At 38.2% G+C, this 12,958-nt stretch overlaps 1 protein-coding gene across 4 annotated transcripts in view; it reads left to right on the top strand.

Annotated features, from left to right (window-relative positions):
- LOC124409754 overlaps positions 1 to 12,958 on the top strand; it is a 31,683-nt gene that overhangs the window by 10,576 nt on the left and 8,149 nt on the right. For 3 of the 4 annotated variants that reach the window (XM_046887579.1, XM_046887577.1, XM_046887580.1), the window contains exons 3-7: positions 2,072 to 2,727; positions 4,743 to 4,854; positions 9,506 to 9,663; positions 10,658 to 10,708; positions 11,614 to 11,891. In XM_046887579.1, coding sequence (XP_046743535.1) covers positions 2,072 to 2,727; positions 4,743 to 4,854; positions 9,506 to 9,663; positions 10,658 to 10,708; positions 11,614 to 11,891 — 1,255 coding nt within the window. The remainder of the gene's footprint in view (positions 1 to 2,071; positions 2,728 to 4,742; positions 4,855 to 9,505; positions 9,664 to 10,657; positions 10,709 to 11,613; positions 11,892 to 12,958) is intronic. The other variant, XM_046887578.1, reaches the window with a different exon arrangement.

Below are 12,958 nucleotides of genomic sequence, written 5' to 3'. Positions count from 1 at the left end.
AAATGAATTTCCGAACTTGTGTCAGTTACGACAAAAACCTTGTCAGTATTTTTAGAGTTTAATTACTTCGGAACGAGCTTTCTAAAGTATGTTTGAAATTCTTTCAGCAACATTATAATGCTTGTTAATTGAACTTGTTATAAGTTTTCATTTATATATTATACTGAAATTAAGCATGAATCAATCACGTTTTTTCCGTCTAAATAAAGTAAGAACCGTTTTTGATAAAGAACCCGACAAAACGACCTTTCGACTCGTGAAATTTCTGAGCATCTTCGAAATTTTGAAACGAATCCAAAAGCACTTGGACAACAGGTCACTGCACCGTGCAACCGGAAATTGCAGTTGGCTAGAGAAATTACTCGACGTCCATAAAATCTTGACTCAGCAACGAGTCTATTTTCTGGAAGAAACGAACAGAATCGCGATAGGCAGGCGTACAGTTGGCACTGCGTTTTTTACGACACAATAAAGCTTCGGTATTTCTTTTGACGGTTTATGACCCCGCGACTCCTTGCGAATAAAAGTATCAAGCTCGTCAAAATGTCGAGAGTAACTCACCGTGCGAGATCTCCGATACTGACAACAAGGAACCTGCTGTCTGAAACCCGGGTGTAATTCAGTCCTCTGCAAGCACCGGCTTAACACGAAGCCGTAAAAACTTACGATCCTTACTTCAAGGCGATTATACACTCGTATATCAGGTATAACAATCAACCGATTTCAACGTCCACTTTTCAGAAACCATAACACGGTCAATACTAATCTCGTTTTACCTACTTGCGGTTTTTTCTTTTTTTTTCTTTTTTTTTTTATCGTTTCTAAAACCAAATTTCTACATATTGATTTATTTTGATTTTGAAATGAAGTGAAATTTGAATCTTGTTCAAATTCTGAATCACGGTTAGACCGAATTTTGGACTACTTGACTTGTAACAGTCTTCAGTTGTCATTTAAGTACTAATAAAAGTTAGCCGATTAATCGATTAATCGGTAATTGGCAGCTTCGATTAATCGATTCATATACCGATTGATCTGCAGAATTATTATGTGGGAACTTCGATTGATCGATTAATCGAAATCGTCGATTAATTGAATAATAGGAAAAACGATTAATCGATTAATCGCACAGCACCAACATAAATCGTTTGAGCCGCGTTTAGAAGTAAACCTGATTTGGTTAGCCAGCCTTCATTGTTGAAATACGTAAAAGCTCAATCTGCTAACTTCCACCGTTTTTCCCCCAAGTATCTACTTATTTCAGGGACTGCATAACGTCGATGAGTATAATGACGATAAAAAAGAAAGTCTGCGTAACGTAACTCGACGTTTAACGGCGTAATTGCTAATTTGGGTTAAGGGGTTATATACAGTTAAAATTTTCAAAAAGTCCGTTTCTTTTTTATTTTCTTTTCGTAATGTACGAAATATATTTAAGTACACACAGAAAATTTCTTGTCAATCCGGCAAGTATTAACAACTCGATGTAAGTTGAAAAAACAAATTTTATACTTCGTGTAAAGTGCTTCTAAAACTTTAAACGCGTTTTTCTCAAAACTGTGTTTTTAAAGTCTCGGTGAGCCAGATTTCTCGGAAACGGCTTAACCGATCAGCCTCAAATTTTAACATAAACTTTTTAAGTATAGTTTTCAGCAATTAATCGAAGGTTTTTACTCACGTATAAATATTTTCCATCTTGTAAACAATTCAAGGCCCAAATTTTTGTCAAAAATCTTTTTAATTTTTTTCTTTTTTGAGAAGCTGCCATTTTGTTGAAAATTATTATTTTGCTTATTCCTTCGATCAATTACAAGATAATACATTATATCAACGAGATATTTTTGGTTTTTCATTTCATATTATTCAGTCCAGAGATATCGTGTTCACTGCAAGACGCCATTTTTTAAAAGTGCCCCCGAAGCTTACTTATAGCAGCTTTGAAAACATTTATTTTTACAAATAAAAACTTTTGAAATACAGTTAAAACTTACTTTAATAAATTAAAAAATTCTTCAAAAATCGATTTTTTTATGGCCTCCTAACTGTACATAACCTCAAAAATGTGACGCAGATATTCGCCCATCGCGATGCGTACGAGCAGGTGGTGAGTAAAACTGAAGAGAAGCTGCAGCGCGCTCGAGTCGATTACAAGCGAGCTTACGCTGCGCTTTTGAGCGTCGACGTCGAAGGGGGCGGCGACCATCAGGGGTTGAAGCGGTCCTACCTGGAGGCCCACAACGCGTACGTGCTGCAGCTGCGGGCAACGAATGCGATAACCGAGAGATACCAGCTGCACTGCCTCCCCAATTTGCTCAAGGAGATGACGGAGGTCTACGAAGAGCTTTGCGGGCTTGCAGGGAGCTGCATGGCCGGCATTGCCGAGGCGGGGGGGGAGAGGGCCGCAGATCAGGCCCGCCGCTTTCAGGCCGCTGCGAAAGAGGCGCGGAACGTCATCCCAGCCAACGACCTCCAGCTCGTTGCCCGAAGCTTGGCGCCCACCCCCGGGTCCAGGAAGCCGCCACGACGCCTCTTCGTCCCTCCGTCGCCCCCCGAACAGGTGCCTCAGGAGCGGCTGGCCCAGGTGCCTAATCTAAGGGATGAGCTTGTGCCCACGGGAACCAGCGCTGCCCCTCTGATGGAGGACCTCAAACGCGAGGCGGACCGCCTTACTCAGGAGATAAGCCGCCTCCAGGACTCGCTCGAGGCCCTCGTTCGCATTCAGCGAAAGTGAGTACATCCCTTAGGAGATTTTTAATATTTTAAGAGCTCGCACTTCAATGTTCAACCTCGACCGCAACGCCTTACATTAGTCATGATTCACCCCCTTTGTAGGTGGTCGTGTATATGTATACTGTCTACCTATTTCGTTGTCGTTTCCATTTTCATACAGGGTTGCGAAACGACGACTCGATTTGCCTATTCATGATTCGTCTTGGAATTCTGAGAGATAACTTGGGCTCGATGCGTCAAATTTATTTTAATTATACGGGCTGATGTACTTATTCGATGGAAATATACTTTGAGACGACATTTTGCTACTCTGATAACAGCGATTTTCTTGTCTGATATAACGGGGGATGTTTTTTTTTTTTGTATTTAACCTGATGCTGAAATATATTGTACAACAAGTAATTTAAGAAAAAATATGAGTATTCGAATCGAAATCTGTGTGACAAGAATATTGTGGAAGAGAATGCACTTTTTGCAACAGTCGAAATCAATGTTTAAGATATTCAAAATAATTTTGTACCACATCTATGAATGTTCTTTTTTTTGGAAAGTTAAAAAATTGATTTTTTCTAACTTCTATGCATGGAGCCCTCGTTTTTGAGGGAAATTGTATTCGACAATTTTATATCTCGTATCCAGCAATAAAATCGGACGGAATTTGGGTCAATAACAGAGTTTACGATCGCGTTTGTGTTTTTATTAAAGAAAAAGTTCGGGAAATTGATAAAGAAAAAAAAAAAAAAACAGATACATAAAATATGAGATAACATCTGTATAATAGCATGTTGTAACTGCAAAAGCGAATGAATATACCGTAAAAATCTTTGCAGTTTTTCCCTGACTTTTCTAAACTGTTATATTAACTACCGCGCAAAAATAATTGCAAGTCTATTATCCTATTTCTAGAGTTCGAAACGATTTCACGATACTTAGGGGATGACAAAAAGTGCAAAATCTGACTTAGTCACTCTCTGAAATTCTCTTGATAAGTACGAGGGTATTTTATATTCGTCGCTTGATGCGAAGGGTAAACGTTTTTTAATTATGCCGGGTAAAAGCTTTGTCGCATACCCGCAGACACGAATTAAGGAGCTTACATCGGACCGTAAAATTAAGGTCGAAAATATACAGTGTATAATAAACAAGGGTACGTAAATTTTAATTTTCTCGTTTTTCACCCCTAGCTGACTTATCTTGCTCAGAATTTCGCCAATCCTCTTCGTTAGCTTCTTTATGTTTAAAGCTTTCGCGTTCTTGTAACAGAATTGAAACAACTGGCAAGCGATAAAATTTGTCATAATTATCCTTAACTGTTAAAAATAAATTCATTCCGTGCATTTTACAAATGACTAAAAATTCGGTGGGGTGGTTAATTTTTTAACTTTTTTTTTTTGATTTATAAATCTGGAAACGTATACAATATATATATTAGGGTGGCGCAAAAAAACCGACTATTTTTTTTTTGAGACTCGTGTGTCAATATGTTAGTTTTTGATGTTTTAAGACTCCACTCCAAAGGACAGTTCAAACATAAAAATTTTAAGAGTTGGCTCCACATTTTTTAAAACGTCAGAAATCGTCAAAAATCGATTTCAATTTTTTTTCTCGTTACGGTATAATTTTATAGACAAAAAAAAAAAATAAGTTTCATTTTAAAAAATGTAGAGCGACCTCTTAAAATTTTTTTTTGAGCTGTCCTTTGGAGTGGGCTCTTAAAACATCAAAAACTAACATTTTGTCACACGTGACTCGAGAAAAAAAAAATAGTCGGTTTTTTGCGCCACCCTAATACATATAAATAATTAAAAAGTATTGCAATAATTAGTAACGATCGCGATCTCTGAATATTTTCCTACCCCCTACCCAGGTTTCGCGACTATTATTTTTTTTGCCACAAATATTTCGAGTGGCACCATGAAAGAAAAAAAAGTTAAAAAAATTAACCGGTTATCAATAATTTAATTCACAAGGAGGTTAATGAGTGGAGTAAAAGCTGACTTCTCCGTTTTCAGAAGCGCAGAAAGCAGCCTGTTCACCAAAGCAGCGGAGCTTCAAGAGGACATATCGTTGAAGCGTTTTGACCTGGGGGTTGCTCACCTCCAACTAGCCGCGGTGCAAGCGCAGGTCTCGTATTCCGTCATTACTTTACTATTTAAACTGGTTCATAATTTCTAGCAAGAGGTTGTTTTACTTTTACGGCTTGGTGAACTCTCTGGAGGCAGAGAGACACAAGCAACTTTCTTCGCAAACAAGCTATGAAGGTAAAAAAAATAAAATAAAGCTAAGTAAAGGAAAAACGCGAAAAGGAAAAGAAAAATAATTTTTCCCTCGTCAAAGGAGTGATCAACCAAGTCACGTGTCTTTCCTGTTTTTAAAACGCTTCAGGAAAGTGAGTCTTATCGCAATCTAACACACGGCTTTAGCGTGCCTGTATATTTGCACGTTCACTCAGCCATTTATTATCGGATTCGCCCTGATTAGAATCAAGCAGACCGAGTTAGAAGCGGCAGAAAAGCCATCGGAGCTTTCGCCTTTATCGCTGGTTGATTAAGCTCAGCTTTGCGTAATTCGGACAGCTCCTTTCTCCACGGCTCTTCCTTTCTTCATTATCCTTTTGCAAATATAGGTATATGTATATGCATGATATTCCGCAAAGTCATGGAGTGGCGTGGCGTCGCGGCGTGACTCTATCCTGCAATTTAAACCCCCTAAACGACGGGGTTTTCGGTGGCTTTTAAGAGGACCTTATATAGCGAGAGGTCTCTACTTATGAATTCCACTCATGCTCCTGATACATTGCCGAGCGTTCAGAAAGATGGCGGCCTTTTCGTGCCGTTAGAAGTTAAAAACTTCTTCCATGACCCTTGAGCCTTGGATCATGGAGGGCTGACTGGGGTCGAGTTTGGAAGGTTAAAAAGTGACAAGAACGAGTCAGCGGAATACGACGTTAATTCAACGAAACATAAACGATGACAGATACGACAGGTTGCTGAAAAAAATCTCCGCATATGTCACACCTCGCCTTCTTCTTCACCTTTCTTTCATTCGTCAGTTTTTTTTATCTGCCTTTGTTCGTTACCTCACCGAGTGAATACTTCTGTTCCCAAATTGAGCCCTTCACTCTCGAGATGAATAGAGTAATTGGCACCACTTAGACTTCCCCGGAAGTTGAAGCTACATCCACCCTTCTCCACGATACCAAAATGGCGATTCGGACCATGTATTAGGGGCCATTCGTTGATTAGGTAAGGACGATTCTACCCATTTTTAACCCCCCCAACCCCCATGTAAGAACACATAAGATTTCTTGGTCTCCCCCTCCCACTTCTTAAGTAAGATTTTACCTTTAGTTTTCTAGTTTTATAAGCTTCAAAGTGTGTAAATATGAACAGATTTACAATTTTAAAAACTTATTATGAAATAAAAATTTTCCACAATAACAATATATTCGTGAAATTGTATATTAAAAATTAAAAAATAGATCTCATAGTTTGCGGAACATTGTAAATACAAATTTTTTGTACTTTTTCAAACTTCCCTTTAATTTTCTGGGCGATTTTTATTTCCCGAGACTATTATCCAAATTCTGACTTGTAAAATATTACCTGAGAATTACTTACCACCCCGCCCCCCCCCCCCCCTCCCCCTCCTCCCCTTCCTTCCCCGAGATAAGGTCATGTATAGATTTTTTAAACCCTCCCTCCCTCCTGGGACCCTTAGGTAATTAATTAATGGCCCCTAACTGAAGGGGAATCCACCAAAACCCCCGTACGATAAAATTAGCCAATCAGACGAAAATGGTTCTTCTAATTCAAACTGAAAACGTGATTCATCGCTCCGCGAAATTCTATTTCTTTCTTGTCTAGCTTTCTATTATTCGACTCGTTCCGATGTTTGTATCTCTCAGTTTTGCACCCCCGATTATGGGAAACTTTTGGAACTTCGACTTGTTTCGGTTGTAAAGTATTATCGATAATTTTTTATACGATATCCGGAGAATTGAATCCATGATTATTTGCGAATGATCCGGTGATCCGCGGTGTTTGAAGCCAAAAGACAAATTTACTGTTGTATTGAGTTTTTTAAATCCTCGTCGTTTGATGAGGTACGAAAATCGATCTTCTTGCTTGTTTTATTGCATTGAGTATTCACAAAATTATTATTAAAACTAGATTAAACAATTGGGGATAGGATATCCTTGTCTTACTTCTAATCGCTTCTAAATCGATCAAAATCTAGTAGATCATCCGGTCGACTTCCCTCCACGATAGGTCATTTCAATCAGAAGACTTTTTTCGTCAATCTCACTGATACAAATTTTCTTTTTTTCCAACTGTCAATTCTGTACTACCAATTGTTCATTAGAGTCAATATCAGTGCAATGTTGTAAAATTAATCATTGAACGATGTCAACGCAGTAAAGGAAAAGATATTTTACTGAATTGACAGGAAATATAGTCTGTCTAAATAAAATGAGCTATCGTAGATTAAAATCGATCGAATCTAATAAAGTTTTCACCGATTTTCAAGTGATTCGAAATCGGGTTTGGAAATATTTTTCTTTTCCGTTATAATTCCAGTATTTCCAGCTCACGTATATAACGTTTAGATAATTATACTCAATGCACGACTATGTTGTATTGAAACTAAAAATAATGTTGAAAAATTATCGAATTTTAGCGAAACAGTCTCATCGACGCACCACAAAGCCTTAGTCAGTCGTACTTTTTCACACTTTGTCATTGTAATTGCGAGATTTGAAGAACCGCTCTGAGTAAAATCAGAGACTGATCGTAAGTGGAAGCTTGAAATGGTGCTCGAAGCGTGGTTCAAGGGCGAGAAGGAATGGCAGGGAAAGAGCGGAAGGTGCGACTTTAGGAGGGTGTGATAATGGAGCGAACGACTAGAGAGAGAAAGGGAGAGAGAGAGAGAGAGAGAGTTCACTTTGAGTGGTGGCAAAAACCTTTTTATAATTCGATAAGTCGAAATTGAACTCACACCTTCGTGACCTACTCAATTGAATTGGGTCCTACGGATAAGAGAAGAGAGAGAGAGAGAGAAATTACGTCAATTTCAGAATAAAGTGGCTGCCGGGTTGGATCATCACACGATTTCGCTAATTCTGGACAAATTCACTTCCTCTATCGAAGAGCTTTCTCACTTTATCGAACAGTAAAATATTTTGAATATGGCTCTCTTGTGTCAGAGTAAATAAAATGCATTATCCAGTAAAGAAATAAAGTTAATTTGCTCAAAGTATAAGACTAAAACCTTTAATATTGAAAATGGAAACGTTCGTTTATTAAAGGAAATCGGCGATCTTACGGCGATCGAATCTGAACGTAATATTAATTTGAAATAATTATTTCCGGTATTCCGAATGCTTTTCTTCTCTTGGTGCAACCGGGGCATTGAATGACATTCTGGCGGTCCGCTTCCTCTAAATTTCACTTTTCATCTCGCAGGGTGGCAGAGAGAAAGAGAGATTAATTGATTGATTGATTAGTTTTATTATGCCGCATGGCAAAAAAATTAATACAGGAAGAATAATGTGAAAATGACAATAAACAGCACAACTGTAGGTCGAGAGAGTGAGACGATATCATTTCTACAAGTTCATTTCCACAAATGGCGTTCCTACAACTTCGTTTCCCATACATTTAATTGTCAACAATTTCCTACATTTTTAATGAATTTAATTCAAATCATCCGACCACCATTTGTAGAAACAAACCTTTCGAATGAACTTGTAGAAACGAGCGATTGCTTCGGTTCAAACTGTCCACCCATGGTCGAGAATCGAGCCACCCTGCTCGACTTATCGAATTCCTCGCTTCGAGGGCGAGATAAAGGGGCGCGTGTCTCTCGGCATGCGCCCTGAAAACTGGGTCAACATGGCTCACCAGCACCCGAAAGCAGTGCAAGCCGCGGCGTCTGCCTAGGTCAGGGTGCTCTCGTAGAAATATCGCCATGGGCTGGACAACTCTTCGTTCCCGAATCGTCAGTATAACCCGCATCTCACCCTAATGCTCGCTTTTCCATGTCCATGATTCTGTTTTTCATGCTTCTACATCTCATAGCTTGACTATTTTTTTCTACATACTTTCAACCGTCGTCATATTCGACGACAAAGTCCTTCTTTTCTCGAAAACTTTGTACTTTGTTGTCGCTGCTCCTTTGGCATCACTCGTTAAGATCAAAGGATCGATCAACCACCCTGTAGAGTAATGGGACTCGGTTACACGATCACTTTGAACAGGCCTCTTAACGAAACTCTCGATCAGTCTTCGTCGTTTTTATTCACTCGGTTCCGTTTTACAAATTTGGCTTACGTGATTTTGTTAAGCTACGATTTCAATTTCTTCCATCGAATACCTCACGCCGGATGTTTGTTTGAAAACGGTATTCTGATCTGGTTTAACAGAAAAATTTATATCCAAGAAAGATGCTATTTTGGAAAGGATTGTTCTGTTCTCAAGAATATTCATCTTCTTTCAATATTTCTTGGATTCGTATCTGATCATCATCCTTCACCGTGATGATCGTTGAAATGCATTTTGGGAAAACGTTACTTCAGAGTTTTCGACGCGATTACTTGACCCCCATAATTAAACTTATTAATAATGAATCTGCTCCCTTCTAATCGAAGGTGATCGTAATATCTCAGGACGAATTGAGCTCATGATTTGATATTCCGAGGATCGGATTGTGCGGATTATGGATCAGAATTTTACTGATCAGCTCTGACTACAAAAATGACATTTCCGATTTGTAGAAGGAGCTCTTTGGGGGCGGAGAAGCGGGTCCCCAGGACGGGATGAACGATCGTAAAATGTCCAACGGATCAACCGGCAGCACCAAGCACAAATGGCTCAAAGCTTTTAAAAGCCTAAAATCAAGTTCTCCAGCGGCTTCGCCGGTTCCCGCAGAAAAGTAAGCCTCTTACATGTAGTAACGTTGCACGGATAAAGTAACTATTATATTACCACAAATTCTGAGGCATTTTTTACTCTCGGAGCTGTAAGGCTTAGGTATATTTATGGTGAATTTTCCTTCACCCCGAAATCCAATTTTCGGGATAATTAAACCTCTGTTAGGATAATCGCATAATTTTGCATTTTTTTTTTAGCGTTTAAGTTTTATTTTGCCTATATCGATTTGATTGGAACGAATTACACCGGTCAACGCGAATTTTTAGTCTGGGTTCTAGAAGTCAAATTTTAATTTCTTTGATGTAATTAATAAATGAAATAACAGTTTCATCAGATAAAGTTTGTTTTTGTAGGAATCAGAACGATATTTCAGATTTTAAGAAAAATTACCTATTTTTACAAGTATTTATTGTAAATAACAACTAAACAAATTTCAGTCTTGCACTTAAATCACATTTATTAAAAAATAATAATTAATAATAAACTACAGACGTAGAACAATTGATAAACAAAGTTGATAAATAAAAATTTTTCGTACTTCTTCTATTTTCGTGTGGACTTTCTCGTATCAAACCAGAAACGTAATCTCCCATCACGCTCTCATTATACTGCCTCTGATAACGTTATCCTTTTTCTTCTGAATAGTCACCAATATTAGCTATAAATCAAAAACCTCACGACCTATTTATCAAAGTAAAAATACAAAAACAAACTTCATAAGTAACAAAAAAAGCTTTTTCTCATTATTCGATGCATAGAATCAAAATTATTCATTTTTTGTTGACCAGTGTTATTAGTCAGGATTTAGAATTTCACACCATCTTACATTACAAAACTGCCACGATTGTCTCTATACGTATAATTCATAAATTATACTTCACCCAATAACGATTATACCTACAACATAATCCTGAGGCTTCGGTGTTTAGCCGTTTTATTTTCATTCGCTGGAAAATAACATTAGTCAATGTTTGTGTAATGCTAAACTAACAAAGGGGGAAGCAAGCGATGTATCACGCTGTGTCCACCGTCGTCGCGATGTCCAGGTAATTTATCAACCACCACCCCCCTCAGTCCGCACATAAACGTCTCTAAGATCTGCAATTCTTTGTCACAATCCGCCCTCGCCGTTTTAACTGTTATATCACATACTCGCAAGCATCCCTTCGTCACAGCACAGAATTTATGTAAACATTTTTCCCCATATACTATACCTCGATCCACAATGTATGCAGAAATTTATACGTATTGATCATATTGATTAAACAACACGAACACGTTCAATCGATTAATTCAATGACGGAACAGCAATTTATATTCGATATTTTTCCACCCCTGGATGGCTAAATCACAAATTTGCACTGGATGGAAATGTTGCATAAATAGCTCATGATTTTTATCATTATTTGTTTAATTTTCTTGTTTTTTCTTGTCTTTACATTTCACACATTTTTTCGCTACTCTCACCCTTTGCGAAAATATTATGCTTTAACGGCTGCGTTTTGGCAAACTGTTTTGAAAGCTGCTGTTATACGTTATAGACACTAATTTAGACCATTGATTACGCATTATGTTGAAGCGGCACACTAATCGTGAATGTGAATGTTGCACCACCTTGCTTTTCTGTCAGAATGTAAAGACGTCTCTGTTTTCATCATAATCCCTGCACTTTAACGCAAAGTGTTTTATTAAAAAAAACATCATTTTCCTAAGCAGAGAAAACCTCAAAAATTATAACTACCGAACTCAAAAGGAGATGGTAGAGGATAAAAAATAAATTATTTTATTTATCGCTTGTGTGTGAAATAATTCAACCAAAGTTATGATCTCAGAATACCGCCTTTTGAGTTCCACGATAATTCTGAAAAGGAATTATAAATCACGGAGCAATTTTTGGCACGATATCAAATCTGACTCTTACAGTGAAACCATTTCGTTACTCAATGACCAGGAAAAATTTGGAGTCCGAGGGCGGTCACGCATGGAGAGAATACACTTACCGGAAGATCACACCTTGCGATGCCTGCGGTCAAGTATTGCGAGGTCACAGTCGACAGGGATTTCGATGTCGCGGTTGCAAAACGAACGTCCACGCCGACTGCATAACGTCCGTTCAACCAGCCACTTGTCCAAGTCTTGGCACGAAACGAAGCGGCGGTATTCCTCTTCTCCGTAGACAGCGAAGCACGACTTCGCACACCGAAGAGACTTCATCGGCTACCGATCACAGTAAGTCCCTCATATGCCTTCACTTCCGGGACGTTTTTTGTCAATTCGGTCGCGTTTCTCAGTCGCACACTTTGTTACTGCTTGGGAGAACTGTTTTTGAGACATTTTTTTACGGATTTTTGAAATTTATTGTTCCACCAGATGTATTGGAGATCGGGGATCTTGTAGGATCGCTGATCGCGATCTGAATTCAGAGTTTGGATGTATCGACGTACTGGATCCCCATCTTGGATTTAAAGATTGTCAAATTTTGGCACCAGATTCGTTATCAGCGACCCTGAAAACCCCCGAGTAACAAAATTCAGGGCGAAATATTGAGGGGAAAAATTTGCGACTGAAATTAGGTTGGCGGTTTTCGAAATTTTTCGGTCTTACTGTGACTGAAAGGTTAGAGAGTCGCTCTTCTTTTTCTTCAAGTCATATTTTAACTTGTGCGGTGGTTTTTCTTGTGAAACAAAAGAAAAAATTACAAGAACCCATAAAATTGCTGGAAAATCTTCGTGCTAAAAATGATAGTGACAGTGAAAATCGGTAGAAAAAAGCTCGAAGAAGGAATAAATTTCAGATCGATTTACGCGGCAAACGCGTCGTTTCAACGCTATTGTTATTGTTATGACTAAACTTGCAATTAACGTCACTCACTGGCCTCTGTACGCGAATACTTTCTTGGTTGTGGATCAGAAACGACGAAAAGTGAATGAAAGATTCTTTAACTCATCGGTTTAGCGTGTGGATAAACACTGTCACTATTGTTGATCGATAAATCCACCATAACGTAAACAAGTTGATAAAAAGGCTTAAAGACACTCAAATATACAGGCTATATATACTCTTTGAAATGTATATACACTTCTTGCCACATGAAATCATCGATTTTCTGAACGAAGAAAAGAGTTCTTTTCAAGTTTTCACTCTCTTCGAAATTTTGAACCTCTAAATCGTCTATAAAATTTAAAACCAAATTAAAAATCCGTAATAAATCACAAGGCATTTTCTCACCTAGTAACATCGAGTAAAATCATATTTACGAAGTACCTACATAGCGAAACTGACCCAATTGACAAAGA

This window comes from Diprion similis, chromosome 8 (genome assembly GCF_021155765.1).
Source record: "Diprion similis isolate iyDipSimi1 chromosome 8, iyDipSimi1.1, whole genome shotgun sequence".
Lineage (NCBI taxonomy): Eukaryota > Metazoa > Arthropoda > Insecta > Hymenoptera > Diprionidae > Diprion > Diprion similis.
The sequence above is the reverse complement of the archived record's forward strand: the minus strand, read 5'-3'. Positions and strand labels throughout refer to the sequence as shown.